At 37.2% G+C, this 27,709-nt stretch overlaps 1 protein-coding gene across 2 annotated transcripts in view; it reads left to right on the forward strand.

Annotated features, from left to right (window-relative positions):
- Window positions 1-27,472, forward strand: part of GABRB3 (gamma-aminobutyric acid type A receptor subunit beta3) — a 232,384-nt gene extending 204,912 nt beyond the window's left edge. For both annotated transcript variants that reach the window (XM_034431367.3, XM_034431368.3), the window contains 5 exons: window positions 1,484-1,566; window positions 5,025-5,162; window positions 6,636-6,788; window positions 11,397-11,641; window positions 24,833-27,472. In XM_034431367.3, the coding sequence (XP_034287258.2) occupies window positions 1,484-1,566; window positions 5,025-5,162; window positions 6,636-6,788; window positions 11,397-11,641; window positions 24,833-25,183 (970 nt within the window). In that variant the 3' untranslated portion in view covers window positions 25,184-27,472. The remainder of the gene's footprint in view (window positions 1-1,483; window positions 1,567-5,024; window positions 5,163-6,635; window positions 6,789-11,396; window positions 11,642-24,832) is intronic.
- The last annotated feature ends 237 nt before the right edge of the window (window positions 27,473-27,709 follow it).

The following is a 27,709-nucleotide window of genomic DNA, read 5'->3' on the forward strand; positions in this document are numbered from 1 at the left end:
CAGAATGCAGCCGCGCGGGTTGTGATGGGAGTGTTCCGACACTCCCATGTTACACCCCTCCTGCGTGGCCTGCATTGGCTACCAGTTGCCCTTCGGGTGAGGTTCAAGGTGCTGGTTATCACCTATAAAGCCCTTCATGGCTTAGGGCCGGGTTATTTGTCGAACCCCCTGCAGCCAGCAATAATCTCCAATTGCCTGGTGCATTCCCACAGACAGGGCCTCCTCAGGTTGCCATCGGCCAGACAATGTCAGCTGGTGACCCCCAGGGGGAGAGCTTTCTCTGAGGGCGCATCCACCCTTTGGAACCAACTTCCTTTGGAGCTCCGGATGGCCCCTGACCTTCACTCGTTTCACCGTGATTTGAAGACCTGGTTATTTCGTAGCCTGGACTGATGAGGGGGCTTTTCTTAATAGTTTTTAAACTGATTTTAAATTGTTTAATTCAGACTTTTTAATTTAATAGTGTATTATGTTATTGTGTGTTTTACTGTTGTGAGCCGTCCTGAGTCCATTGGAGATAGGGTGGCATATAAATCACATTAAACTTAAACTTAAACTTAAACTTAAACAGTCCTATTTCTCCCATTTTCCAGCATGCATACAAACAGAACTAAACATCCCAACTTAGAACAATATGATAACTTGTGGTCTAAAGCAGGGGTGAAATTCAGCCGGTTCTATCCGGCTCGGGCAAACCGGTAGCGGTGGCTGCGGGAGGCTCTGCCCACCCACACGGACATCATGATGTCGCTTTTTTGCGATGATTTTAAGCCTCTGCACATGCACAGAAGGCTTTGTGCATGCGCAGATGACAGCGCAGGTGAGCAGAGTGAGGGCACACATGGTGCACACACATTTGCAAACCGGTAGGGAAGGTAAGTGAATTTCACCCCTGGTGTAAAGCAATATTTAATTTTCTCTGCAGATCAATGAATAGTGATATATGGTACTGTATACTCAGCCTCATTTATAACTTATTTTATAAAGATGTAAAAAACCTGTCCTTCATTTGTTTTGTGTTTGACGATCCCATGTTTATTTAGAAAACTGCTTAATTATGTTGTTTAGCTTGGAAATCTAATCGGTGTTTTTAGAATCTTTTAGTGTACCTTTTTTTTGATGAAATCACTTTATTAAAGAATTTGAAAAAATAGTACTATAAATAAATGAACTATAAATAAATAGTTACTATTAAAATACTAGCTAAAATAGTTTGTTAGTACTTTTAGCTTTCTAAAATATTAGCTTTTAGATAAAGCAAAGGAAAATATAGATATAATAAAATGCATTTCATACACATTTTTGTACTTGTGGAGAAGGAAAAGCATTAAGTAATTTACTTTTACTCTAGTAAAAGTATCTTTTCTTAATTAATAGTTCTTACTATTATTGCCTCTTATTTTTATTTCAAAATATATATTTAAATGTTTGATTTCCTATTCCTTGTTTCTGTAGTAATTCATTTTATTGTGTTTTGTTTTAGAATCACAACTACTGCAGCTTGCATGATGGACTTGAGAAGATACCCATTAGATGAACAAAATTGTACATTGGAAATAGAAAGCTGTACGTATTTCTATTAATTTCAGGTATATGAAATATGTTGTGCACAATAGTTGTTTTACTAATATTTTTTTTAATTTCTCATGCCCATTATATGCATAGAGTTCTTAATATTCAAAATCATTCATGCTCACTTGAGGTATTTCATGTCATCAACTTCTGTTTTTTTAATCTTCTGCAGTGGTCTGCAGTTGCAACTTGCAGTTGTCAGCAGCACTGTCTTATAATTATTCTTTAAAAGAAATTTAAAGTATTCATATGAAATGACATTGACCCACTGGTGCTCAACAAAAAAATAAAAAGCAAAAGAGGTGATTGAAGCACTGTCTGTATCTATTGTGAAATATGTAACCTTAAGAGGTTGCAGAAAAAAATGCTTTTAGAAGCCTCTGACGATCAGGCAACTCAGCTGGGATCGCCAGAGGCTTTTAAAGTCATTTTTTTTCCTACAACCTCTTTGGCCGAAGAGGTTGCAGAAAAAATGCTTTTAAAAGCCTCTGACAATCCCAGCTGAGCCACGCAATCATCAGAGGCTTTTTAAAAAAACTTTTAAAAGCATTTTTTCGGCCGAAGAGGTTGAAGAAAAAATGCTTTTAAATGGTAAAAAAAACAGCCTCTGATGAGGTGGGCAGGGTAAGCGAGCAGTGACAGGGCCGGGAACCAGTTCAGGGACGTGGCCAGCCAATGTTATTACCGGTTCTCCGAACTACTAAAAATTTTTTACTACCGGTTCTACCGGTGTGAACCAGGAGCAACCCACCACTGCTCTGAGTGTGAGTTATCAGAATCCTACCTCTTCTGAAACTTGTTTGAAAGTAATGTGTCAAATAATGCCACTGTTCATTATCATCAAGCCATTTCCATCATTTTTGCATAGAAGAAAATCTTTAGAAGTTTTTACCAAATATAATAGAAAGGTATGATGACTATTGAAGATATTTTGATGGAAATTTTTGAAAGTAGCCAGAACTGATAGCAAAGAAACAAAGATATGAGGGGTCCTTGGTACTCTCTGAGCTTGCCTGTCTGTATGGGTGGAGGTGGTCTTCGAGATTCTTTGGTTGGGCTGTTTACTAATGGCTCTTTAGCAGTTTCTTGATTGGGGTATTGTTTACTTGATTGTTGGTCTGATCAATCAATACCCCAATCAAGAAACTGTCAAAGAGCCATCAGTAAACAGCCCAACCAAAGAACCTCTAAGACCATCCCCACCCCCAAAGACAGACAAGTCATTAGAATATAAACTGACAGCAAACAGTTTTCCTTTACTAGCGCTGATAACGTTACCTAGTTAGGGTAATAAAACATCTGCAAGAAAACAGGCAAGCTCAGAGAGCACTAAGGACCCCTCATTTCAACCCTGAGATACAAATATTCTCCTTTATTGAAACAAAGATATGGACAGTATCTTTGATAAGGATTTTTTGGTGAAATTGAATTTTAATGGATCTCTGCACTTATCCATCTGTTTAAGCCTTTTCCTAAGTATTGTACATCTGTTGCCTCATGTGAAAGAATGTTTTAAATTTAAAAATAAAATTAATGGAAAGTGTTCTTTTATAAGTGAAGACATATTGACAAACCTGTATATCCTGGCTATTGAATGTGAATATACAAAGATCAATTTTGATGAAGTCACTAACAAATTTGCAGTTAAAAGCTTGAAAAGAAAAACCAAATTATTATTCCTTGCTGCTAGTGAATTACTAATTATGTAGGTATTAGATATTTACTATTTATCTCCAAAATGCATTGATGTAATTAAAAAGTATTGATCCATTCTTTTCTGGTTATTTTTTTATTATCCATTTCACAACATGGTTTTTACTGTAAATGATTTGCCATATAGAGGGCATGTATGTAAAAAAATGATCCATCCTAGATGTCACGTACACTGAATTTTCCTTGGTTAAATTCAAGTAAAGGTAAATAGGCACGGGTGAAATGCTCCCAGTTCAGATCGGATCGCCTGATCCGGTAGCGATGGAGGTGTGTGGTTCGGAGAATCGGTGGCAAAAATCCCTGCCCCCTCCCATGCCCAGCTGAGCCATGCGATCATCAGAGGCTTTTTTTCTTTTAAATGCCTCTGACGATCCAAGCTCAGTTGCCTGATCATTAGAGGGTTTTTTAAAAAGCCTCTGATGATCAGGCAACTCAGCTGGGATGAAAGCATTTTTTAATAACCTCTTCACCGAAGAGGTTGTAGAAAAAATGGTTTTAAAAGTTAAAAAAAAATGGCCATGCCCACCCAGTCACATTTCCCCCACCACCACCACCAAGCCATGCCCACAGAACTGGTAGTAACAAATTTTAGATTTCACCACTGTAAATAGGTTATAGAATTTTGGAAACTTGATAACTGTATTATAGGTCTTATTGTTAATGAGTACGGCAAGACAGCAATTCTGGGACTAGTTTGATCCTTTTTCAGATTCCTTAATAGCTAGGCTAATGATTCATTTAAAAGACAGAATTGGAAGACAATTTGGTTTTCATCTCCATGTTTTGGAAACATAGTTTTTCTTTTCCAGATTTAAAGAATTCTATTACAATTCTTTTGCGAACTCCAGCCTTCTATGGCTAAAATGGCTTGACCATTTTACTAAAGTGTATAAAAATATAGCAAAGACTCTATTGAAATACCATGCCAAAATGGTCTTCAAGTCTATCTATATCTAGAACTGATCTGTAAGTCCCCAAGTATTTTGTTGCAAAAATAGTCACCTGCATTACCTGACAAATGATCTGGATCAAACATCCTTTATTGCCATCCATACCTTCAATGCTTGATTGTCAGTATCACTATCCATTTTTACAGGTATTACTTCATAATAGATTTCTTACAGATTAATCATCCCAGCCAATCATGACCTGTATAAGTCGGCAACATATAATTATGATAATATTGTGTATTCAACTGTTTGAATCTATAAAACAGCATCACAAGCTCATTTGGATAATTGATGTTATGATATATGGTGTAATGATCGACATTTTTTTTTTAAATTTGATTTATATGCCGCATTTTGTGAAATATTATATTTTATATTTTACATTTTGTGAAATTATCTAGCTTTATCTCATTTTAACTATCAATACCTTTACATTTATTGCATTATTATACACAGCTTAAATTATTTTTTCAAAATTAATTTTCACATTTTTATGATAATCATATAGCACATATTTATTAGTTTCATGTAAAACAACATGGGTTGTTGTCATGAAGCAAGGAGAAAAATTAGTCTGTTCCTCAAACTGTATCTAAGCCTATAACATGGTTTAGAATTGATATATACACATATTAATAATAATATTGGAGAATATATGCTTGACTCATTGAAAGTTTAGGAGTGGGAAATTTTATTTTCTTATTTAGGGCAGAACGAAAATTTTAAGAAAAGTGAGGCTATAGTATATTTTGAGAACAAGATATTAAAATGTTTCTGCTTTGTTTCCAGATGGATACACAAAGGATGACATAGAATTTTATTGGAGAGGTGGAGATAATGCAGTTACTGGAGTAGAAAGAATTGAGCTTCCGCAATTTTCTATTGTGGAATATAAACTTGTGTCCAAAAATGTTGTCTTTGCCACAGGCATGTATTTCCTAATTGTTGAATTTCTATTATTCCTAGCTCTCTAATGCATGCCTATATTTTGTGTTTATATAAGAGGTAATTAAAATGGGGGTAGTGCTAGTTCATTCTTTCTTTACAGATATTTTGTGTTACTGGGTCTGTAATGTTAAAACTGATTAGTTTGATGATTTTTAAGTAAAGAAAACAATATTTATATCTGAAACTACGTATAGGTCAGGGATGGGTTCTACTTACCTTTACTACCAGTTTGTATCGTGCGCGCACCTGCGTTCTCCTGTGCCTGCGCAGATCACCTATGATAATGCCGTGTCAGTGGGCAGAGCCTCCCACCAGTTTTACTACTGGTTCTTGTGAACCGGTCCAAACTTGGGGCAACCCACCACTGGTATAGGTAATCCTCAACTTACAACAGTCCATTTAGTGATAGTTCAACGTTACAATGGCACTGAAAAAAGTGACTTATGTCTGTTTTCACAGTTATGACCATTGCAGGATCCCCATAATCATATGATCAAAATTCAGATGCTTGAGCACTGGCTCATATTTATGACTGTTGCTATGTCCCAGGATCATGTGGTCACCGTTTGAGATCTTCTGAGAAGCAAAATCAGTGGGGAAGCCAGATTCACTTAACAACCAGGCTACTAACCTATCAACTGCAGTGATTAACAACTGAGACAAGAAAGGTTGTGAAATGGGGCAAAACTCACTTAACAAGTGTCTGAATAACAGAAATTTTGGGCTAAATTGTGGTCAAAAGTTGAGAACTACCTATAGTATGTGACTTAGAAAATTAGTTGGGTCAAGAGACTTCCAATCTAATAAAATATTTTTAATGGGAAATTCTAAAAAATAAACACGTGAATAGAAATGTGTGCTCTAATTAAGCTGCAGGTAATAGATTATACAAAGCAGTCAGTTGGCAGTATGAGTGATAAAATTGAGGATTATAATTTATTTTGAACAGAGAGCAGAAACTCAGGAACAGCTTTCCAGAACAAGTTATTTGTTCTGAGTCAAGCTATCATTCAAATTATTCATAATTAAAACAGTTTGAGAAATGCCACTATAGTATTTATTATGCTAATTGAAAACATTAATATTTTATTATACTGTATTATACTAAGATCAATAATAATTATGCTAATAATAGCCAATGCCACATAATTAATCAATTATTATTTATTGAGTTAAAATATTTAATACTAATAGTTGTGTTTTGACAATAGCCTATATTATATTTTTTTCTGCACAAAATTTCATATTATGGGCTACCCTATGCTTGTTTTGGGGAGTGATAGGTTCTGCTAATAATTTTGTAACATATTTAGTATATTTTATTTATTATATTTTAAATATCAGGCAAGTAATTTAAATGTATGATTTTTAGATAAAAGGTAAAAGTATTCCAACTTATTTTTATTATTAAGAAAATATATGAGAACTTAATGCCTATCTATTTTTTATTAGGTGCCTATCCAAGACTATCATTGAGTTTTAAGTTGAAGAGGAATATTGGATACTTTATTCTTCAGACCTACATGCCCACAATATTGATTACCATTTTATCATGGGTATCCTTCTGGATAAATTATGATGCATCAGCAGCAAGAGTGGCTCTTGGTATGAAATGGTGATGAGTAGGACTTTACTTCATTTGCAATATCAAATATCAATTACTAGAATTTGCAACATATTAATAGGTCAATATCATTTATATAAATATTGTATTAGTTTGGATTGATTCAGTAATGGTTCATCTTAAATATATAACAATTTTTATAAAATCTGTTAATTGAACTCTCCAAATGGAGCTCAGTTTTCTTATTACTCTAGGAATGATATGGAAGAATTGACTTTAGAGAAAGGTTGCGATACCCTAAATTTAAATTTAAGGACAATTTAAATTTGAAGGAAGAATGCAAAGATAGTGGAATAAAAAGGGTTATACCTTCTTTTTCTTCCAATTCTAATCAGTCTTTCCCTTAGAGGCCTCTGATTTACTTGATGACACAATTGATGAAAGTCTGGTTAAGGCCAAGTCCTTAAAGCCAGCATTGTGTGAGAGAGCTGAAAATGCTGAAAATGCTGGTCAAAGTGCCTTCAGGCATGTAGCTTCTGAATTTAATGTACTATAGCTTCAATTTACCCTGGAGGATACTCAGAATACACCAAGGGAGATTAAAGTTGGACAGCTTTTACACGTACAGAAGTATTGCTCAGAACATCTGCCAGAGACATTAGTTTAAAGACTTTTAGTATTCACTTTCTCAATTTGTGAGATTGTCAGCAGTATTCGAAGCTTCTCACTATTTTTAATAGTAATAATGCATGTACCTAGATCACACTTGAATACTACTTTTGGGTTACATATTTCAGGAAAAAATGTTACAGCTATGAACTCTTTCTGTGAGAGTTGTACCAGAACTCAAGACATTTCTGTTATTTTTCCAGAAAATCAAGATTTCTCTAGGCTTCATTAATTTCAGATATTCCCCCCCCTCTCTATCTCTATCTCTATCTCTCTCTCAATCTCTCAATCTCTCTCTCAATCTCTCTCTCTTTCTCCTCTCTCTCTCTCTCCTCCCTTTCTCTCTCTTCAACATAGTAAAAAAGGAATGAGTAGAGTACTGAACAGAACAGAATAGAATTCTTTATTGGCAAAGTGTGATTGGACACACAAGAAATTTGTCTCCAGTGCATAAGCTGTCAGTGTACATACAAGCAATATGTGATAAATCATGATCACAGTGATCATAAAAATACATTCATCATAAATCATAAGATACACTTAGTCATAGGATACTAAATAAGCAATGAACATAAATCATACTAGGATACTAAGTAAACAATATAATCATAAGATACAAGCAACAAAGTCATAGTCAAAAGAAGATAAGGAGATAGGTAATAGGAAAGATGGGAAGAATAATAGAATACAATAGTTTGTCAGTGTTGTGGGAATTAGTTGTTTAACAGAGTGATGGCATGAGGGGGGAACTGTCCTTGTATTTAATTGTTCTGGCATGCAATGCCCTATAGCATCATTTTGAGGGTAGAAGTTGAAACAGTTTATGTCCAGGATGTGAGGGGTCTGTAGATATTTTCACAGCCCTCTTTCTGGCTCATGCAGTATACAGGTCCTCAATGGAAGGCAATGGAAGATTGGAAGCAATTGTTTTTTCTGCAGTTCTAAGTATCTATTGAAATCTGTCTGTCTTGTTTGGTTGCAGTGCCAAACCACACAGTTATAAAGGTGTAAATGACAGACTCAATAATTCCTCTGTAGAACTGTATCAGCAGTTCCTTGGGCAATCTGAGCTTTCTGAGTTGGCACAGGAAGAACATTCTTTGTTGTGCTTTTTTGATGACATTTTTGATGTTAGGTGTCCATTTTAAGTCTTGAAATATTATAGAACCTAGAAACTTGAAGGTCTCTACTGTTGATACTGTGTTGTCTAGTATCGTAAGAGGTGATAGTATAGCAGGGTTTTTCCTAAAATCTACTATCATTTCTACAGTTTTGAGTGTGTTTAGTTCAAGATTTTTCCACTGCACAGCACAAGGCTAATTGTTCAACCTCCAGTCTGTATGTAGATTTGTCATTGTCTCGAAATGTGACCAATCACTGTTGTGTCATCTGCAAACTTTAGTACTTTAACAGAGGGATCTTTTGAGATGCAGTCATTGGTATATAGAGAGAAGAGAAGAGAAAGCACACATCCGGGGGGGGGGGGGGGGCTGTGCTAATTGTATAGGTATCTGATGAGATTTCGCCTAGCTTCACTTGCTTCTTCCTATCTGTTAGAAAGTGTATGATCCACTTACAAGTGTGGTCAAGCATAGCTGGCTGTTTTAGTTTAGTTAGAAGAATATCTGGAATGATGGTATTGAATGCTGAGCTGAAGTCTACAAAAAGGACTCTTGCATAGGTTCTTGGAGATTCAAGATGTTGTAGGATGTAGTACAGAGCCATATTAACAACATCATCTGCCAATCTGTTTGCAAGACGTCTAACAGTGAATCCATGATGGTTTTCAGGTGGACCAGCACTAACCTTTCAAAGGTTTTCATAACTATGGATGTCAGAGCAACCGCTCTGTAGTCATTCAGTTCTTTGATGGAGGGTTTCTTTGACACTGGGATGATAGTAGAGAAGACTTATTAAACAATCAACTTCTTCAAAAGAATAAAAGTCATAAGGAAATGAAAACAACACCACACTACTCTTCTTGGATATCAGCAGAGAAAACGAAATACAAAATACAATTCTATTAAAAAACCACCCACACCAACCAAATGCTCCACTACTATAACATGTGTAAGAACATTATTCAGATGAGCACAAATGTATTGCAGCAACCCGGAACACATGAAATAGGAAACAGACCACCTATCCAATAACTTCCAACAAAACGGATACTCACTCAATTTTATCAAAAAGTACCTGACCATTCAACCCTACAGCACAACCAACATAAGCTATGAAAAAGATAACACTACCATACATTAAAAACATCTCAGAAACAATCAACAGACTACTAGCTACATTACTGCATTACTGTAGCACACAAATCAACTAAATCCCTCCAAAACATCTTAATTAAACCATAAGATCCAGCAGCTCAAGAAGAGGAGTCATCTACAACAGTGGTCACCAACCGGTGGTCCACAGACCACTGGTGGTCCATGAGAAAATTTTGGTGGTCCGCAGAGAAATTTTCGTATTTTTGCAGGTGGTGCAATATGGAAAAAGGAGTGCAGCCCTCGCCGTCTGGAATGAATAGTGCTGTTGTGGCTCCAAGTCCCAAGCGGCAGGAGATGAGGGCTGCCTTGCGCCGAAAATATACCAAGGTGGAATCCTGATGCTGCACTTACAGTGGAGAGAAGAAGCCGGATTTTGCTCTTCATTGCAGACTCAAGATCGGCCCCCTGCAAGCTCTCATCTCTCGAGGAGCCCGACCAAAGTTTCCAGCGCTGCTTCAGGGAGGGCTCCGCGAGAGATGAGAGCTTTCAGGGGGCCAATCTGGCATCTGCAATGGAGAGCAAAATCCGGCTGCTCACCAAACAAGTCACCATTTACCGCTATGAGTCCCAAGCGGCAGGAGATGAGAGCTGCCTTGCACCACCGGCTGGCACAAATATATCAAGGCGAATGCTCATGTCATGCAAGTTCAAGTAGTGCTTTGCTCCCACACTTCTTCCAGCCCTGTTGGTGCTCCGCGCATGTCTGTCTCTCAGGAAGATGCTTGACTTCCTCTCAGCCCCAAGACACTGGCTGGCCCATGAGATGAGAAAGAGAGACAATGAGAGAGAGAGAGAGAGAGAGAGAGAGAGAGAGAGAGAGAGAGAGAGAGAGAGAGAGAGAGGAGAGAGAGAGAGAGAGAGAAAGAGAAAGAGAATCAGAATGAGACAGAGAGAGAAAGAGACAAAGAATGAAAGAGAGAAAGAGAGAATTAGAATGAGACAGAGAAAGAGACAAAGAATGAAAGAGAGAAAGACAAAATGAAAGAGAGAGAATGAGAGGGAGAATGAGACAGAGAATGAAAGAGAGAATCAGAGAATCAGAGAGAGAATGAGAGAGAGAGAGACAAAATGAAAGAGAATCAGAGAAAGAGAGAATCAGAATGAGAGAATCAGAATGAGAGAGAGTGTGTGTGCGGGAGAGAAAGAGAGAAAGAGGGGAGAGAGAAAGAGGGGGAGAGAGAAAGAGAGAAAGAGTGGGTGGGAGAGAGAGAAAGGGGAGAGAGAGAAAGAGAATGAGGGGGAGGGGGGGAGAGAAAGCTTACAATCATAAAAGGTAAAAACTGTATAAGCTAAAAGACTATGTAGGAATAGACAGGAAGAAGACTAGCAGAGCATATCCATAAACAGTGACATCAACTAGCAATTAGAACACATAACAAAAGTTCTTAATCTCACAACATATGAACAGATTCAACCACAGCCCATCAACACTGCCAGGCATCTCACACTTACAATACTGATGATGTTATCTAGTTGGGTAATGAACCATCTGCAAGCAAGCAACTAAGATCAGAGAGCACCAAGGACTCCACAGTTCAACTGAGCTACATATATTTTCTTCTATTAGATAGAATGTTGTCTCTCTTGCAATTTTACTTAGGTTTTTTTTATATATTACTGGAAAACTCCTGGAAATTAACTACAGAAGTAAATTAGAAAAATAATGCAAAAAAGTTACTGATTTTTGTTTTTCTTTCTTTTTAGGTATTACAACTGTGCTTACTATGACAACTATCAACACTCATCTCAGAGAGACTTTGCCTAAGATTCCATATGTCAAAGCCATTGATATGTATCTTATGGGCTGCTTTGTATTTGTCTTCTTGGCCTTACTTGAATATGCCTTTGTCAACTATATCTTCTTTGGAAAGGGCCCTCAAAGGCAGAAGAAACTTGCAGAAAAGACAGCCAAAGCAAACAATGATCGTTCTAAGTTTGAAAGCAACCGGGTAGGATTTTTCATATCTTCTACAAGTCTGTCTTATTTTCAGCTTCAAGGGATAGTTCCAATCAATGAAATTAAGTACTATTACCTTGCTAATTGGATTGCATATTAGATTATACAGAAAGCATAGTCATTAGCACCACTTTATATTTATTACAGTTTATCAATATAAAATATATAGCATATACCAGAATGCAGTAAGGACAACATTTCCTAAAAACAGTGTACAAATTTGACAAACTCATAAAATCACAATAGTGAAAAATAGGCACAGGAATTTGTCTTTTCATCATTGGTGTTAGTATAGTTTTCCTTCCTTCCTTCCTTCCTTCCTTCCTTCCTTCCTTCCTTCCTTCCTTCCTTCCTTCCTTCCTTCCTTCCGCAATTCTGGGTTGATCACAGTGGGCCTGGTAGCTCAGCAGACTAAAAGCATTGTGATTAACACCAGCTGTCTGCAATTACTGTAAGTTCGAATCTCACCAGGCTCAAGGTTGACTCAGCCTTCCATCCTTTCTAAGGTAGGTAAATTGAGGACCCAGTTTGTCGGGGCAATAAGCTGACTTTGTATAAATATACAAAAGGATGAAGGCTATTGCTTAACGCATTGTAAGTCGCCCTGAGTCTCTGGAAAAGGGCGGCATATAAATCAAAAAAAAAAGAAAGAAAGAAAGAAAGAAAGAAAGAAAGAAAGAAAGAAAGAAAGAAAGAAAGAAAAAGAAAAAGAAAAAGAAAAAGAAATAATATGTGATCAAGATAGCAAATCTTAAGGATTTTTCCCTTAAGGTCTATATTTTCTGAAGTAATTGAAACTTATTTTATCAAAAAGAAGAAAAATATGTCAGAAAGACTAGTCCTACTTGTCTTACATTACTTAGCACAGCAGAATAATAAACAGTAGAATTTGTTGATATTTTGTTTTTGCAATTGCATTTATAAGTACTACTATAATTACATTAACAGGAAAGGACAGCTCTAAAAGTAGGAATATTTAATATGCATTTTAATAGTTGAAATTAATGCAAACTAAACCTTACATATATTATTAAAAAATAATATTTCTCCAATTAAAACATATATTTGAATATAGTACTAAAATTATACTTATTGCATAATTTGCATTTTAAGAAAAAATATTTACAATGTATATATTAAGAAAAATATATACAGAAATGATTATATTAGGAGATCGGCAACATGACTTAAAAGATGCAATTTAATGTAGACAAAAATGAGCTCGTTTTTTAAAAGTGAGGACATATATGAAATTAAAAGTTTTACATAATAATAATTTTAATTGATTCAATAATGTTAGCTAATACATTCAGTATTAATTCATACAGTAATACATTCATTTATGTACTAAATTGGTAAAAAAAGATGTAAAGAATTTGAGTATAAGAAAATGGGAAATTGGAGACACTTCCATCCAAAACATATGCAGTAAAAAAACATATACCGTATTTTTCGGAGTAGAAGACACACTGGAGTAGAAGACGCAGCTTAGTTTTTGGGGAGGAAAATAGAGGGGGGGGAATCTGCCTACCAAGTATTCATCTGGCTAGCGTCCTTAGTCTGGTGAGCTTCAGCACATTAGTTTGCTGGTTTTCATCCCCTGCTTGGGGATAAAAAACAGCTTCTAAGGCACAACTGAGAGGAAGCAGCAATGAGAAAAGCAGGCAAAGCATGGAAGGAGATCAAAAAAGCTTCTAAAGAACAGCTGAGAGTCGGAGCAAAGCATGGAGATCGCTTCACTCGCTAGCGCCTCGTTAAAGCACAGCAGAGAGTCGAGGGAGCAGGCAAAGCTGGGAAGATCTTGCTAGTGCCTTGTTAGCACCTCGTTAGGGGCTGAAAAAAAAGCTTCGAAAAAGCTACATTCAGAGTATAAGATGCACCCAAATTTTCAGCCTCTTTTAGGTGGAAAAAGGTGCATCTTATACTCTGAAAAATACAGTATTTGGTGTACGAATGAGCTTTACAATTTCCAGAGCTACAAATTTTCTAATTTAAAATTGGAAATGCACTTATGCATATGCACACATACAATCACTTATTTGCACACCATATACAGTGTACTACTAAAATTCTCATGTCTGTTTGTAATCTTCAATTAGGCAAAATTGGAAGCTATAGGGCAACGATTATTGAATCAAATGGGCTAATTTACAGAATGCGGGAATGACATTTGGTAAAGTTGTAGCCACTTAAGTATCATCAAGCCTTCTGACTACACTTTCCAGAAATCCATAGTTTGTGTGGTACAAGGGAAGATCAGAGGGCCCTTCCCCCATCCTCTTTCCTGCCTCTCTCTCTGGCCCCTACACCACAAGGGCCCAACAGATAAGTGAAGATTAGTTGCTTTGGAACCAAGGCTGAAATTTGAAATCTCTTAATCGCACTGGGTGGTGAGGGAAGGACAAGGGCGGGACTGGGATGCCTGTTGGTGAAATAGGTTTGGCTGGAAGCAAGGATGGTTGGCAGATGAGCCTTCTTTAACCCTGGAGAGAGGGGGCCCTTTGGAACATGCCAGGATAAGGAGTGGGGGAGAGGTTATTCTCACAATCCCTAGAATTGTTTGTCTCCCCCCCCGTCTCTTACACACAGTAAAGTGGAATCAAGAGATCTTGTATTTATATAAACCTTGCTCTCTCTTTCCTAGTGTCTCATTATAGACAGCTTGTTTCATGGTACTTGATTTCAGTGAAGAAGATGATACTCTATCTTACTTTTTAACATAAGAAACATATTCCAATGTAAGGCGTTAAAGACACATCTAATTTCAGACTTCGTCTCTAATTTGAATGAATTTGGAACTAGATTCATAATTTGAAACTAGATTGTTAGATCTCTAATATCTTCATATCTTCATAATTTTATGTAATTTTTGAGCCCCCGGGTTCTTTAATTAAGAGCTCTGAAATATAAATCAATTCAAATTACTGTTGTGGGATGTATTTGTCAACCAAGATAAATCACTAGTTCAAGACTGGCAAATAATATGACTGACCTCAGGGAGTCAGCCCATGATAAGGCTTCGGTCCATCGTGGTGTGTGTGTGTGTGTGTGTATTAATAGCTATTAGTCTTGAAAGCTCTATGCTATTTCCAGGACCTGCTAAGAAGCAAATGAGAAGGACTTCTCTTGTAGCTACTTGGTCATTGTGGAAGATTGATCATTGGACTTATATCCAACAGGATTCATTTTATATTTTACTGTTAACATTTTTTCCCTTTCTATTGTCTCCTGATTGTTTTGGGTCTACATGTGTTTCAAGGAAAGTAGCCACATTTGTAAAAGGGAAAGAAATACTACATGAAACAGATGGTGCAAGACAGGAGTGAAATGCTCCTGGTTCGGACCGGATCGCCCAATCCGGTAGTAAAGGCAGCAGGTGGTTCGGAGAACCAGTAGAAAACATCCCTGCCTACCACCCCATGCCCAGTTGAGCTACACAATCATCAGAAGCTTTTTTTAAAATTTTTAAAAGCATTTTTTCTACAACCTTTTCGGCCGAAAAAATGCTTTTAAAAGTTTTTTTAAAAGCCTCTGATGATCCCACGGCTCAGCTGGGATCATCAGAGGCTTTTAAAAGCATTTTTTTTACAACTTCTTCAGCCGAAGAGGTTGCAGAAAAAATTGTTTTAAAAGTTAAAAAAAAAAGTTGGCCACGTCCACCCAGTCACATTACCCCCCCCCCTCCACCAAGCCACGCCCACAGAACAGGTAGTAACAAATTTTACATTTCACCACTGCTGCAAGATGTATGAAAATTAAAACTGGGAAAGTGTTTCAATACTTCTTTGTTCATTAGTTGTGGAGAGATGTCTTGGCTTACCCTAACAAAAATTGGTTTCCTTTGGTTAATTAATATAGGAGGCTGTTTACATTTTAAATTGGAGGCTTTTTTTTCCTTTTTCCTACTTTGCATTTTTAATGTGATTTCTTTTTCATTTGTATAGGTCATTAATATAGGTATTAATATTTCTCAGGATTCAGATAGCCTATGCATTCATCTAAAGAAATTAGAGATGGCAATCCGCGAACACCTAGAAGCAAACAAAATAATAACCAAAAGCCAACATGGGTTTGTCAAAAACAGATCATACCAGACTAATCTTATTGCATTCTTTGACAAAGTGACAAAATTAGTGGACCAGAGGAATACTGTCGATATAATTTACTTGAACTTCAGTAAGGCATTTGATAAAGTAGACCATAATCTACCAGTAGAAAAATGTGGGATAGACAGCATCACCACCAGATGCATTTGTAACTGGCTTACTAACCACACTCAACGTGTAGTCCTCAATGGAATTGCATCTACATGGAGGGAAGTATGCAGTGGAGTACCCCAAGCCTCTGTTTTAGGCCCAGTACTCAACATCTTCATCAATGACTTGGACGAGGGGATAAATGGGAAACCATTTAGGCATTTTCTATTACTGTAAATAGAATTTTTACTATTGATTGCAATGGAAGCAATGGATGGAAACTTATCAAGGAGAGTAGCAACCTAGCAGCCTAGTGCTAAGGAGAAATTTCCCGACAGTGAAAACAATTAATAAGTGAAAGGCTTGCCTTCAGAAGTTATGGGTGGCTCCATCACTGGAGGCTTTTAGGAAGAGACTGGACAGCCATTTTTCTGAAATGGTACAGGGTCTCCTGCTTGAGCAGGAGGTTGAACTAGAAGACCTCAAAGGTTCCTTCCAATTCTATTATTCTGTTCTGGCCTGTTCATTTTACAGTGTACTGTTGTTTAATGTATTTGGGGATCATTGTATAGGTTGAGTTCATGAATAAATTGCACCAAATGTTAAACAGATTGTATGATGCAATGAAGAGTATAAGATTAAAATTAAAATTTGGGATTGGCTTTCTAGAAATGAAAGGTTTTAAAAAACTGGCACGTATCTGGAAATCTCATCAATAAATAAATACATGGTGTTTCTTTGCAATGTTTATCTGTGCTCAGATTTTCCTGAGCAGGATCTTTTGTATTGTACTCAGCATCAATCTGTAACAGGAACTTTAATTAGAAAATGTTCATTAACAAAATTCTGCTAGATAAAAGCCAAATGGTAATCACAAGTGAGCACAAGCTGAAGTGGGTGAAAAGCCAAATTTCTGTAACATCTAGAATATATAGAGTTTTATGAGATTCATTAAATGAAGACAATTTATCACTGAGCAAATTTATATAATGGTGTGTTGTTGAAATTCAGAAACATATTCTAAAGTAATCAGTACATCAGTGATTGCTACATTTTAAGTTATTGAAAAGTAACATAGGTTGTGATTCTGTAGTACCTAAGCCATTAATCCTTCACTAATAACATCAATTAGATAATGAACTAAATGCCTTCTAGAAATTCTTTGCCAAAATAGAGTAGATTGATTGATAAATATAGCTGGTCCAAAATTTTTATCACATTGGCATTTGATAGTAGATTTGTAAATGGTTACACCATTTACACAAACAAGCTGCAAATCTTTGCTGTTTCAAGCTATGACAGTATGGCAGATGATTAATATTTGCAAGGTTTTGCAAGAATTGCCATATTTCATTTGCACCTAGATCCTGGGCTTCAGAATTGGCTAATGTGCTTAAATTGACTCAGTGAATACCGTATTTTCCGGCATATAAAACGATTTTTTAACCCATGAAAATCTTCTTAAAAGTTGGAGGTCGTCTTATACGCTGGGTGTCGTTCTCCTGTGACCAGGCAGACCAGCCCAAAAGGCTCTGACGAGCCAAGCTCTGGCCATCCCAGCTGAGTTGCCTGATTAGCAGGCAACTCAGCTGGGATCGCCAGAGCCATTTAAAAGAAAAAAAGTTTTCCCCCTCCAGCTTGCTTACCTTAGCTGCTAGTCGCAACACTTGCCTTGCTTCGCTTGCCTGAATCCATTCCATCAGCAAGCAACTCCCTGCCTGCAATCAAGCAGGCAGGGAGTTGTGGACTTCAACTCCCAGAATTCCTCAGCCAGCAAAGCAAAGCTGGCTGAGGAATTCTGGGAGTTGAAGTCTACAAGTCTTAAAGTTGCCAAGGTTGGAGACCCCTGTTCTATTGGGTAAGTTTTTCCCCCCTTTGGGAGCTTTAAAAAAAATAGTTAATTGGGGTTTTTTTTAGTTGTTCTTTTTTAGACCTAGCCATTTAAATTTAGCTTTCATATAAAAATAAAAATAAAATAAAATAAAATAATATTTGTGCAGCTTTCTGAGATTTAGTGTGTTTCTGTAGTGTTTCACTCTAACTACACAAACACACAAAATCTCACAAAGCTGTATGTGGAATTTTGTGTGTGTAAAGTGTGAAAGTTGGGTTTTTGGGCTTTTTGTGGCTGTGAGTTTCCTGCTTGTTGCAGGGGCCATTTTGGGTCTAGCACAGCTGCTTTTACATTGTGGGTGAGCCAGTTGTGTTGTGTTGTGTGTGTATAAAGTGTGAAAGTTGTTTTTGGGGATTTTTGTGGCTGTGTGAGTTTCCTGCTTGTTGCAGGGGCCATTTTGGGTCTAGCACAGCTGCTTTTACATTGTGGGTGAGCCAGTTGATGTTTTTTAATTTTTATTTGGTGTGCGGTGGAAGAGTGGTAGTCTTATATGGCGAGTATAGCCCAAACCCTATATTTTAACAGGAAAAATCGGGGGTCGTCTTATACGCCCAGTCATCTTATATGCCGGAAAATACGGTAGTTAAGTATAGCTCATTCAAAAGCATCAATTGGATGAAAAGCAGAGCTCTATAAAGTAAAAAGTAAAGTCATCTCCATGTTATTGTATTAGATCTCTTAAATCAATGCCAGGTGGATTGATTTTTTAAAATTATATTTAATATTATATAAAATATATGCACTATATTTTTAATAAAATTGTTTTAGAATCTTTGAAATGATTCTTAGTATTAAATACAGAATAAAAAGGGAATAAAATATTTTAGGCAATATGAATTATTTCCTAGTATGCAAGACCATAAAAAGTATGATATTAAGGCTTGCTAAGTGTGCAAGAAAAGGCTTTTGATATCTAATCCTTCCGGGGGGGGGGGGGGACAATGGCAATTTTGTTATTGTCTTTGGTGAGATAAAGTGTTACTAATATCTACTTCATTAATACCACAGTGTTATGGTAGCTTTCTAGAACAAATCAAGATCAATATACAGTAAAGCTTCAGCAAGATATAAATGGTGTTAGTTTTAAATGTTGTTAGTTATCATATTCTTAAGTAACAAAGAGCAAGTCAATTTTTCACTTGAATGGCAATTGAAAAATTTTTAAGAATCCTTTTTTAATTTCCAGTAAAGCTGAAGTGTACAGCTGACAACTTTCAAAATAGCTCTGCAAACCTTGCCAAAGATATTGATTCTTTAATAATTAGAAAAAAACATTTTATATATACTTCTGCACCCTTTGAAGCTTCCCTTTCAAAGGCTATTCTTAATATATGTTCCAAATAAAAGAGAAAAGCAGATACCAGCTGCTCACGGAAGACAAGAGAAGGCTAACAGTTGAGGCTGTTCAACTCTTATTACGTCTCAGTCTTTTCCAACTTGAGGGTATACATTCTATAAGGAAATATGATTAGCATACTTGAGAGAATAATATAGAAAGAAAGTCAGCATCCATTTCCAGCATTTCAAAGTTTAGGACATGAAATAATTGATTTAAGTTACAGTAAAATACAGGTTTCACTTGAATATAATAGGAAAGTTATTCCTATTCCTATATTACTTTCTAATAGTAAAAAACATTCAACAATGTAACCAATCTCCTTTGCTGGATGTATTCAGACAGAAATTGGAAAGCCATCTCTTAAGAACTCACGAAACAGAAGGTCAGTTTTGAAAGACTTGAATAGATCCAGTGGTGGGATTCAGCCGGTTCGCACCACTTTGGGAGAACCGGTTGTTAACTTTCTGAGCAGTTTGGCAAACTGGTTGTTGGAAGAAATCATAAGGGCAGAGAACCGGTTTTAAATTACTTGAATCCCACCACTGAATAGATAATGCACCTTCAATTACAGAATTAGAAAAAATGAAATGTCTTCTCATGGAGACAATTATAGCGCACTCTATTATTGAAAGCTGCCAGAAAGCTATTGTACGACTGGTTGAAACACAGTTATAGGCATAGTTTTGAGTATTCCCTGATTGAGTTTTCCCTGATATATATATATATATGGATAAAAAAATATTATTATTTCCATTTTGTCATTTGCAATAATAATATATAAGTTTCTTAGAATTACTTCAGTGACTGAAGCAGCTTAGAAGTTGATAAATCATGAACAATGTTACCTTTATATCATCTCAAAACATAGGAGAGAAAATTTAAAGTTGTGTTTAGATGTTCCTGTTTTAAGTAGTATTTTCCCTCTTATGATACAATTTTTGCCATGAGCTTGATTTATCATATTTCCTCAGTAATGAGTTGTTGATGAGGTCAAAGGTAGGAAACACCCAGGATTTATTGGCCATATCAGGCTATTGTGGAGATGTTCCTTCCAATTATTGGTTTTTGCTATACGTAGCCATTTGCTTTCAGCTGCAGCAGAGACCTGATCCATTTATCTACTTATTTGCATTTCATGTATTTAGACTTCCCATTTCCATCAAGAAGGGGCTCTAAGTGGTCTCCTTTCCTGAGGCATCTGTTCACATAATGCCTGATTTCAAAGTGTGAATCAATGTCAGCCCTGCCACAACTTAAACCTCTGAATAGAAACAATCCTTGGTTCATTGGTTAAGAAAGGTATAATTTTATTAGAAGTCAAGTGTATTGCAGTAATGCTAAGTCAGAACCGAGAATCGCATGCCAAAACCCCTCTTCCCTCTCCTAGCTGTCTCTCATTGCCCCCCCCCCAACCAATCAGGCTAGAGGTTTTCATAACAGTTGGTCAAGCATGGTAGTTTGGTATGTGTCTCCCTCCTTCTTCCAGCTGAGTGACCCTGAGGCAGTGTCTTAAGGAGATACAGCACTTACTTTAGTTTCCCTAAGCATTCCCTCCTTCATTCCCCCCTCCCCACAGTTCACAGCAGCAAAGAACAAGCAAGCATAAGGGAGCAGTTGATAATCAGCATTATATGGGATTCTACGTATTCAGGCTTTGTGTTTTTTTGGAGAAGTGCTAGATCTGTGTTCAGAAAACAGACTTTATTAGAAAGAACTAATCTTGTACAAAAGATCTAGGAAAATAGTTTTCTTGCTAGTTGTTCTCAAAATGCATGAGTCATGGGCTTTCCACTGCTTTTACTGTGAAAGAGTTTCACAAAGCTATACATTTTTTCTTTTTATTTCTTGTGTGATACCATTTTGCCTATTCATAACCATCTTGGTATACTTTAGTAGATATTTCTGGGTTCTGACAATGACAACAACCACTACAATACTTACTGGTTTGAGATAAATCAGATGCTAAATTTATTATCTTCATATTTCTGGAATCTTAATTAATTCCATATCATTGTCTGTCATGTCTGTTGCCCATTCTAATTTATTTTGCCCAGGGTGCGTAGGAGCCCAAATTAAAGGAGCTGGGGAAAAATTGACAAGGGATTTGCTTTTCCATTCAGAGGGCTGGCCTAGAAGACCTCCAAGACCCCCTTCCAATCCTATGATTCTATGATTAGTCCAAATGTGAGGTTGGGGGAATGGAGATTCTCTGCTCATGTGACCTGTCAGTTAAACAAGCGTATTTTTTGATATGGATCAGGTACTTTCTTGAAGGAAAAATAACACATCTCAGGCCTCAGATACACCAAGCCTACATCACTTGGGTAAAAAGAGAGAGGGTGGTAGTTGTTCTTTCTCAATATTATGAGCTGTTTAATGAGAAGATGAAATTAAGTTTAAGGTATAACCAGTTGCTTTCCTAATTGGTCCTGTGTTAAAAACATTGAAACTCTGAAAAACTTTATGTGTTCATTAACCAGCACCAAGGAAATCAATCTGTGTTAGAACCATAAAGACAGTACAATTTGGAATTGTTAATGAGGTTGAATAAGATTTGCCCATTAGTGAAAGTACAATTCACACTTTCATGTTTTTCTCTTGAAAAGAACTGGAATAACACATTTAATCTAATCACAGCAATGAGGTCAGTCTTACTGCAGATATTAGTAATGAGGTGGGATAGGAACATTAAAAAAAAACATATCTCTTTCAAATATTTTAAAACAGGGGTGCCAAACTCAAGGCCTGTGGGCTGCATCTGGCCCGCAACATGGTTGGATTCGGCCTGTGCAGCAGTCCTGGAAATTGTAAGGGCTGGCCCATGTTGCTTTGGCCCAGTCCAAGCTATCCTAGCATGTGTGCATGTGTGCAGGAGGCAGTAGGCACATGCTCACACAGGCCCAGCCCACCCCATCCTGGTGTGCATGCGTACAGACGGGAGGCAGTGTGCCAGCATTGCCTCATCCATTGCTTGCCCCTCAGCCACCATTGCCGCTGCCTCCTCCTCTTCCTCATGGATCAGGGGGACGCAGCTGCTGCTGCTGCCACTGCTGCCACTGTCAGCAGCCCTTTCCCCTCCAGGAGGAGAAGGCAGACTCATGGTCCCCCCCTCTTCATTGCCCCCATCATGCCAACCATCCACCTGGATGGCTGGGCCCCCCTCTCTGACTGCTATCCCATGATTCTCGCTTTCACCTGCCTGTTCTGCACCTGGCAGTGGTGGCAGCCTCCTGCTCAGGGAGAGGGAGAGGTGGGGGATGCTGTGGCCACTGGGTAGCCCCAAGGCTGCTTCTGGCTGTGGCGCCGGAGGAGCAGCAGCTAAGAGAGGAGAAAGCAGCACTGGGGGGGATCCTTCTTGGTGAGCCCCACAAGGCAGAGGAAGCCCCCTTCCATCTTGGTTCTGTGGAGGGGGTGGGGCAAGGGCAAGGGGCACCTGCAGGTTCATGCGAGAAGCTGCCCTCCAACACCTGTGTTCCCCTCCCCCTGCCCCTGCCATCCATAGAGTGCTTCAGGGCTGCTTTCGCTTTCCCAAAGGGTGAGGTGGGTGGAACCCCACCCGGAGGAGGTGGATTGAGTGGAGACCGTCTGGCATGGCAGCAGATGCAGCACTACCAGCTGCTCTCAGAGCTGCGGGGGCTGGTGAAGGAGCTGCACAGGTAGGTGGTAGAGGGCTTCGCACAGGGCAGCAGGACTGGCTGATGGGTGCTTCGCTCAGTTCGCCCTGGGCTCCAGCTCCCTCCAACAGCCGGGTTTTTCCCACATGTCCGTGTGAGGTGGGGGAGGACAAGAGGGAGCCATCTGGAAGCCCCAAGGGGGGAGGGGTTGGCTTGTGGGGCACAGCAAGTTCATGCCCATTTGGAAATCAGCTGTTCGCATTCAGGCCTCTGAAATGGAGGAGGCAAATTTACGGAAGAGCAGTTTCTGGAATTCCTAATGTGATATTTTCCAGAAAAGTGTTTTTTTAAAAAACCTCTTTGCCCCCCTTGTTTTCCCCATCTTCCTTTCCCCCTTGCCTCCCCTCGCCTCCCCATCCCCTTTTTACTCTCTCTTTCTCCCATCCCCCTCCCTGCCCACTCTCTTGATCCTGACCCTCTCACCCTCCCCTTCATCCTGTCTCTCACCCTCTCACCCTCGCCCCCACCTTAAATCTAACCGAGACTGTCACTCACCCTCTAAGAGGGGGTTGTAAAATGTGGGAAGCTTCCCCAGAGTCCAGGAGCCCCACTGAAGGGCAGCTTATCTCTAGGAAGGCATCTTCTCTTTGATAACAGATAACTGACAGTAACCGACCCTTTAGCCTGCAGGGATGAAGGCCTCCCTTCTCCTCCTATCAGAGGGCACCTGCTCCTCCACCTTTGTGACCTACACCTGTGCCACACAAAGGTCTCTAGGAAGCTACCAAACCAATCACTAAAGCTTAAAAAATTGTCATTTTTTGCAAGGTAGCCATAGCACTTTGGATGTGGATTGCCTCTTGCTATAGATCAGGGGTGTCAGACTCAAAGCTCCGGGCCATGTCCAGTCAGCTGCGGCCATCCCAGCCATGCTCCTCCCCCCTCCAGCCCCTGGAGGACCACCACAATGCTGATCGTGCCCTCAATGAAATCAAGTTTGACACCCCTTTTAAAATATAAGTAGGTACTTAAAGTTTTTAAAATATGTAACTTCAGTGTCTTGATAACTAAAACTGAGAAAGAAACTATTTCATTTATAAACTAGAAAAACACAAATCAAAAATACAATTCAATCACAGTCTTCATAACTATATCATTTCACAAAAATATTAACATAAGATACAACCTCATCCTCCAGATTTCATTCTCTGTTTTCTCTATTTTCAGACCAATATATTTGCACAAGTACCGCATTTTTTGGAGTATAAAACACATCTTTTATGCGTCTTATAGGGTGAAAAAAGGGTGAAAATCTGGGTGCATCTTATACTTCGAATGTAGCCCTGCCCAGCTTCTCAAATGGAGGTTTCAGAGCCTGAAAAAAGCATCAGAAACAAAGCTTCAGAAAAGAAACCCCCAAACAGAGCTTCAGAGGCTTTTTTTCTGAAGCTGCTTCGGAGGCTTTCAGAGGCAGGAAAAAGTTTTTTCTGAAACAGAGTTTCAGAAGTTTCAGAGGCAGAAAAAAAAAAAAGCAAAAAAAAAAAGCATGGCACAGAACTCACAACCAAGGAACTTGTTGCTAAAATTCACCTCTGGGAAGAGTTGATGGGGTATTCCGGGAGGCCGATCCACCTGCCAATCAGCTTTTTTTATTTCCCTCCTCAAAATCTAAGGTGCGTTTTATAGTCCGGTGCATCTTATATTCTGAAAAATACAGTAATAATTTCTGTGAAATATGTTAATTAAAGCAATCGTACTTTCATGAATTCAGGTAATTCAGTTTGCTTTAAACAGTGCTACTGAGCAATAAAAGGCATGAATTCATACCCCACCCCTAGTATGCAAATGTAAAATTAAAGCAACAAAGATAATAATGTAACAATGACTCAGATCTTTTGTAATCAAGTACCATAGCAAGTTTAGTGGCATGAAGGAGAGCAAAAAAGGAAGGGGGATGGTTTCTGATATAAGATGGAAAAATACTGCATTTGTTTCAGTTTGTTTTATTTTTATGCTCTTTTAAAATAGACCACTTTATTTCTGTGTGTATTTATATGAATATAAAAAATTCTGAATATGATATATTACTTTTGATTTATTAAATTAATTATTAATTAACTATCAATTTGCTTCTAACTAGGTGGACATGCATGGGAACATATTGTTAACATCCCTTGAAATTCACAATGAAGTTGCAAGCAATGAAGTCACAAGAAGTGTCACTGATCCACAGAATTCAGCAGTATCCTTTGATAACTCAGGAATCCAGTACAGAAAGCAGAGTTCCCGCCGAGAAACTCTTGGGAGACGTACATTAGACAGAACTGGCACTCACACTAAGAAGAGTCATTTGCGGAGAAGATCTTCTCAACTAAAAATAAAAATTCCTGATCTAACAGATGTGAATGCAATTGACAGATGGTCAAGGATAGTGTTTCCTTTCACATTTTCTCTTTTCAACTTAATCTACTGGCTATACTATGTCAACTAAATTGACTTTTACTTCGTTTTTTTTTTTTAAACAAAAAGACTGTAACAAGCAAATACTATTTTGCCTGTTATTTTGTATATGTACAGAAGACCTTTTACACTATATAAAATATATACATACTTACATATACATATATATATATATATAAATCCTATGTGTACATATATTGTGAAAGAATATGTATTATACTCATTGTGCATAAACATGCATACACACACTATGTAATGTTGTACACAAAATGCCTTTTAAAATAAACTTTTCAAATGAGAGAGGCAGCTTTTTGAAGCAGTATGCTTTGAGAAATATAGTTCTGTAAGATTACCAAATCTTTATTTAAATCATCAAAATTCTGTCCTATTGTTTGCAAAACCTTATTTTAATTACTGTCATTTACACTGTCCGTTATGTAAGACAGGTTTTAGTTTCATTTGTTTAATACTGACCAATTGAATTGTTTCATATCAACTTGAAAGGCTCAGAGACACTTTTACTGTGTTAATATATTTTGTTCACAATGGAATATTTTAATTTTGCATTTTCTTGATCACTTTTACTTGTCCTTGGAACATTCTTAGATATTGCTATAATATGTTATTTGAAATTGAACAACTGCTTACATTTTCAGGATTTTTTAAAAAATATGGGATTATTTAATAATCTATTCAAAATTAGGAGATACTATGTGTGGAGATTCTTTTTGATTAAACTGCAGTAAATCTATTGGACAGACTTCAGCCAATGAAGTCTCAATCAATTCAATCCAATCTCCATTTATGAAACTAAAATTGATGAAATCAAGGAGGGTTTGTTCATTACCTCTAGTTTTTATACAATATATGTACCTCAATAATGAAAATTGATCCAAATTATGAACATTCAGATTTAATGAGAATAACTTTCCTTCTGCATGATCTATCAAGTCAAGGTTTTATTGTATGGCCAGTTTAACTCTCATGTGCTTTATGTACTTGTTCAACATTTTCAAATTTCCAGGAGATAGCTAGATTACAGGAGATTTTGAAAGGCAGCTTTATGTACTTGTTCAACATTTTCAAATTTCCAGGAGATAGCTAGATTACAGGAGATTTTGAAAGGCAGCAGGTCTATGGATTAGAAAAAATATATGAGAATAGATGAAATTAGTTCTTTCTAAGCTTCTTGCTACTATGCAGCTTTAAAAAAAAAATCCATGATGCTAACCAAGAGATGATCTGGTAATTCTAGCTCAAAGTTTTATAAAAAACAGTATTCCAAAGATAATTTAGAAAATAATTTTGTTTTTTAACAGACAGAAAAATACATTCATATTATCAAAATTATTTAAACAAGATCAATGTAAAATATATTTGCACAATATGCACATATATATATATATATATACGTTATTTAATTTTTAGTGCTTTCTATTGTGATAGCATGCTATATCATTTTGTTTCTGTGAAGTTATAAGATTTTTTTTCTTTAGAATTAAGTCAATAGAAGATTTCTAATGTATAGATTCAATAACAGAACATTTTCAGATCTATTTTGTATATACACTGGAACTGATAATATAGCTGATGTGCTACATTCACAAAACATAAATAATAAGGAACAAATGTATTTTTTTTAAGTGTGATGCATTATTATTTTACTTTGGCAAAACGTTACCATTTTTGTTTTTCTTCTTATTCATATTTTCATCAGTTCCAAACTTTTTCCTACTAACAGTTTCTGGAATTAGAGCACAAATGTTTCAGTGCTGTAAAATTAGCATACAGGTTTAGAGAAAACTGCAGAGAAATGTGAAGTTTTTGGTTACAGTCCATCAAACTCTGATTCCTGTGAATTTTACAACAGCAACTTGGACTGTGAAAATGGTGTGTAAGTTCATATGGAACTTTAATAGATTTATATGTGTGGATGAAAAGAACCAATTTTTATATTGCCTACTCTACAATTGGAATAGCATGTATCATGTTACGTAAATGTTTCTGCATGTCACTATCTCATAATATCTTCTAAGAAAGGGAGAAAATCCAACAACTAGTGAAGGTTGTGTATAGGATACACCATGTGTATAGGATATACCATTTCCCTCTTCTCAATACTTTAGAGATTTTGAAAATAGAGCTGCAGTGGGCATTGTCTTGCCATTCCAGTAGTGGGAAACTTAATTGGATATCACCCAAAGGTTATGTTGTGGCTGACTAAGTTATCCACTTTTGGTTTTCATTTTAAATCTTTTTGGTAAACAGTCATCTTTTTAGTAAAAAGCAACACTGAAGAAATAAATATTTTAAGAACTTGTCCAGTGATGTACTAGATTTTTTTTACTGCGTCAAAAAGAATAAATTTGGGTGTGATTCAAAATCATACCATTTTATTGTTTTCAGATGATATACTTTTGATTTTGACGGTAAGATAAAAGATGAGCTAGTATCTAGACTGGGGGGCAAAGATGGCTTTCTTGGATGAATACTTATAAATTAAAACTGTTTCAAAAAGATTGTTAATGTTCTTATTCATTTTGCTATATGCCAATAC

Source organism: Pantherophis guttatus, chromosome 5 (genome assembly GCF_059756535.1).
Source record: "Pantherophis guttatus breed Tessera chromosome 5, ASM5975653v1, whole genome shotgun sequence".
NCBI lineage: Eukaryota > Metazoa > Chordata > Lepidosauria > Squamata > Colubridae > Pantherophis > Pantherophis guttatus.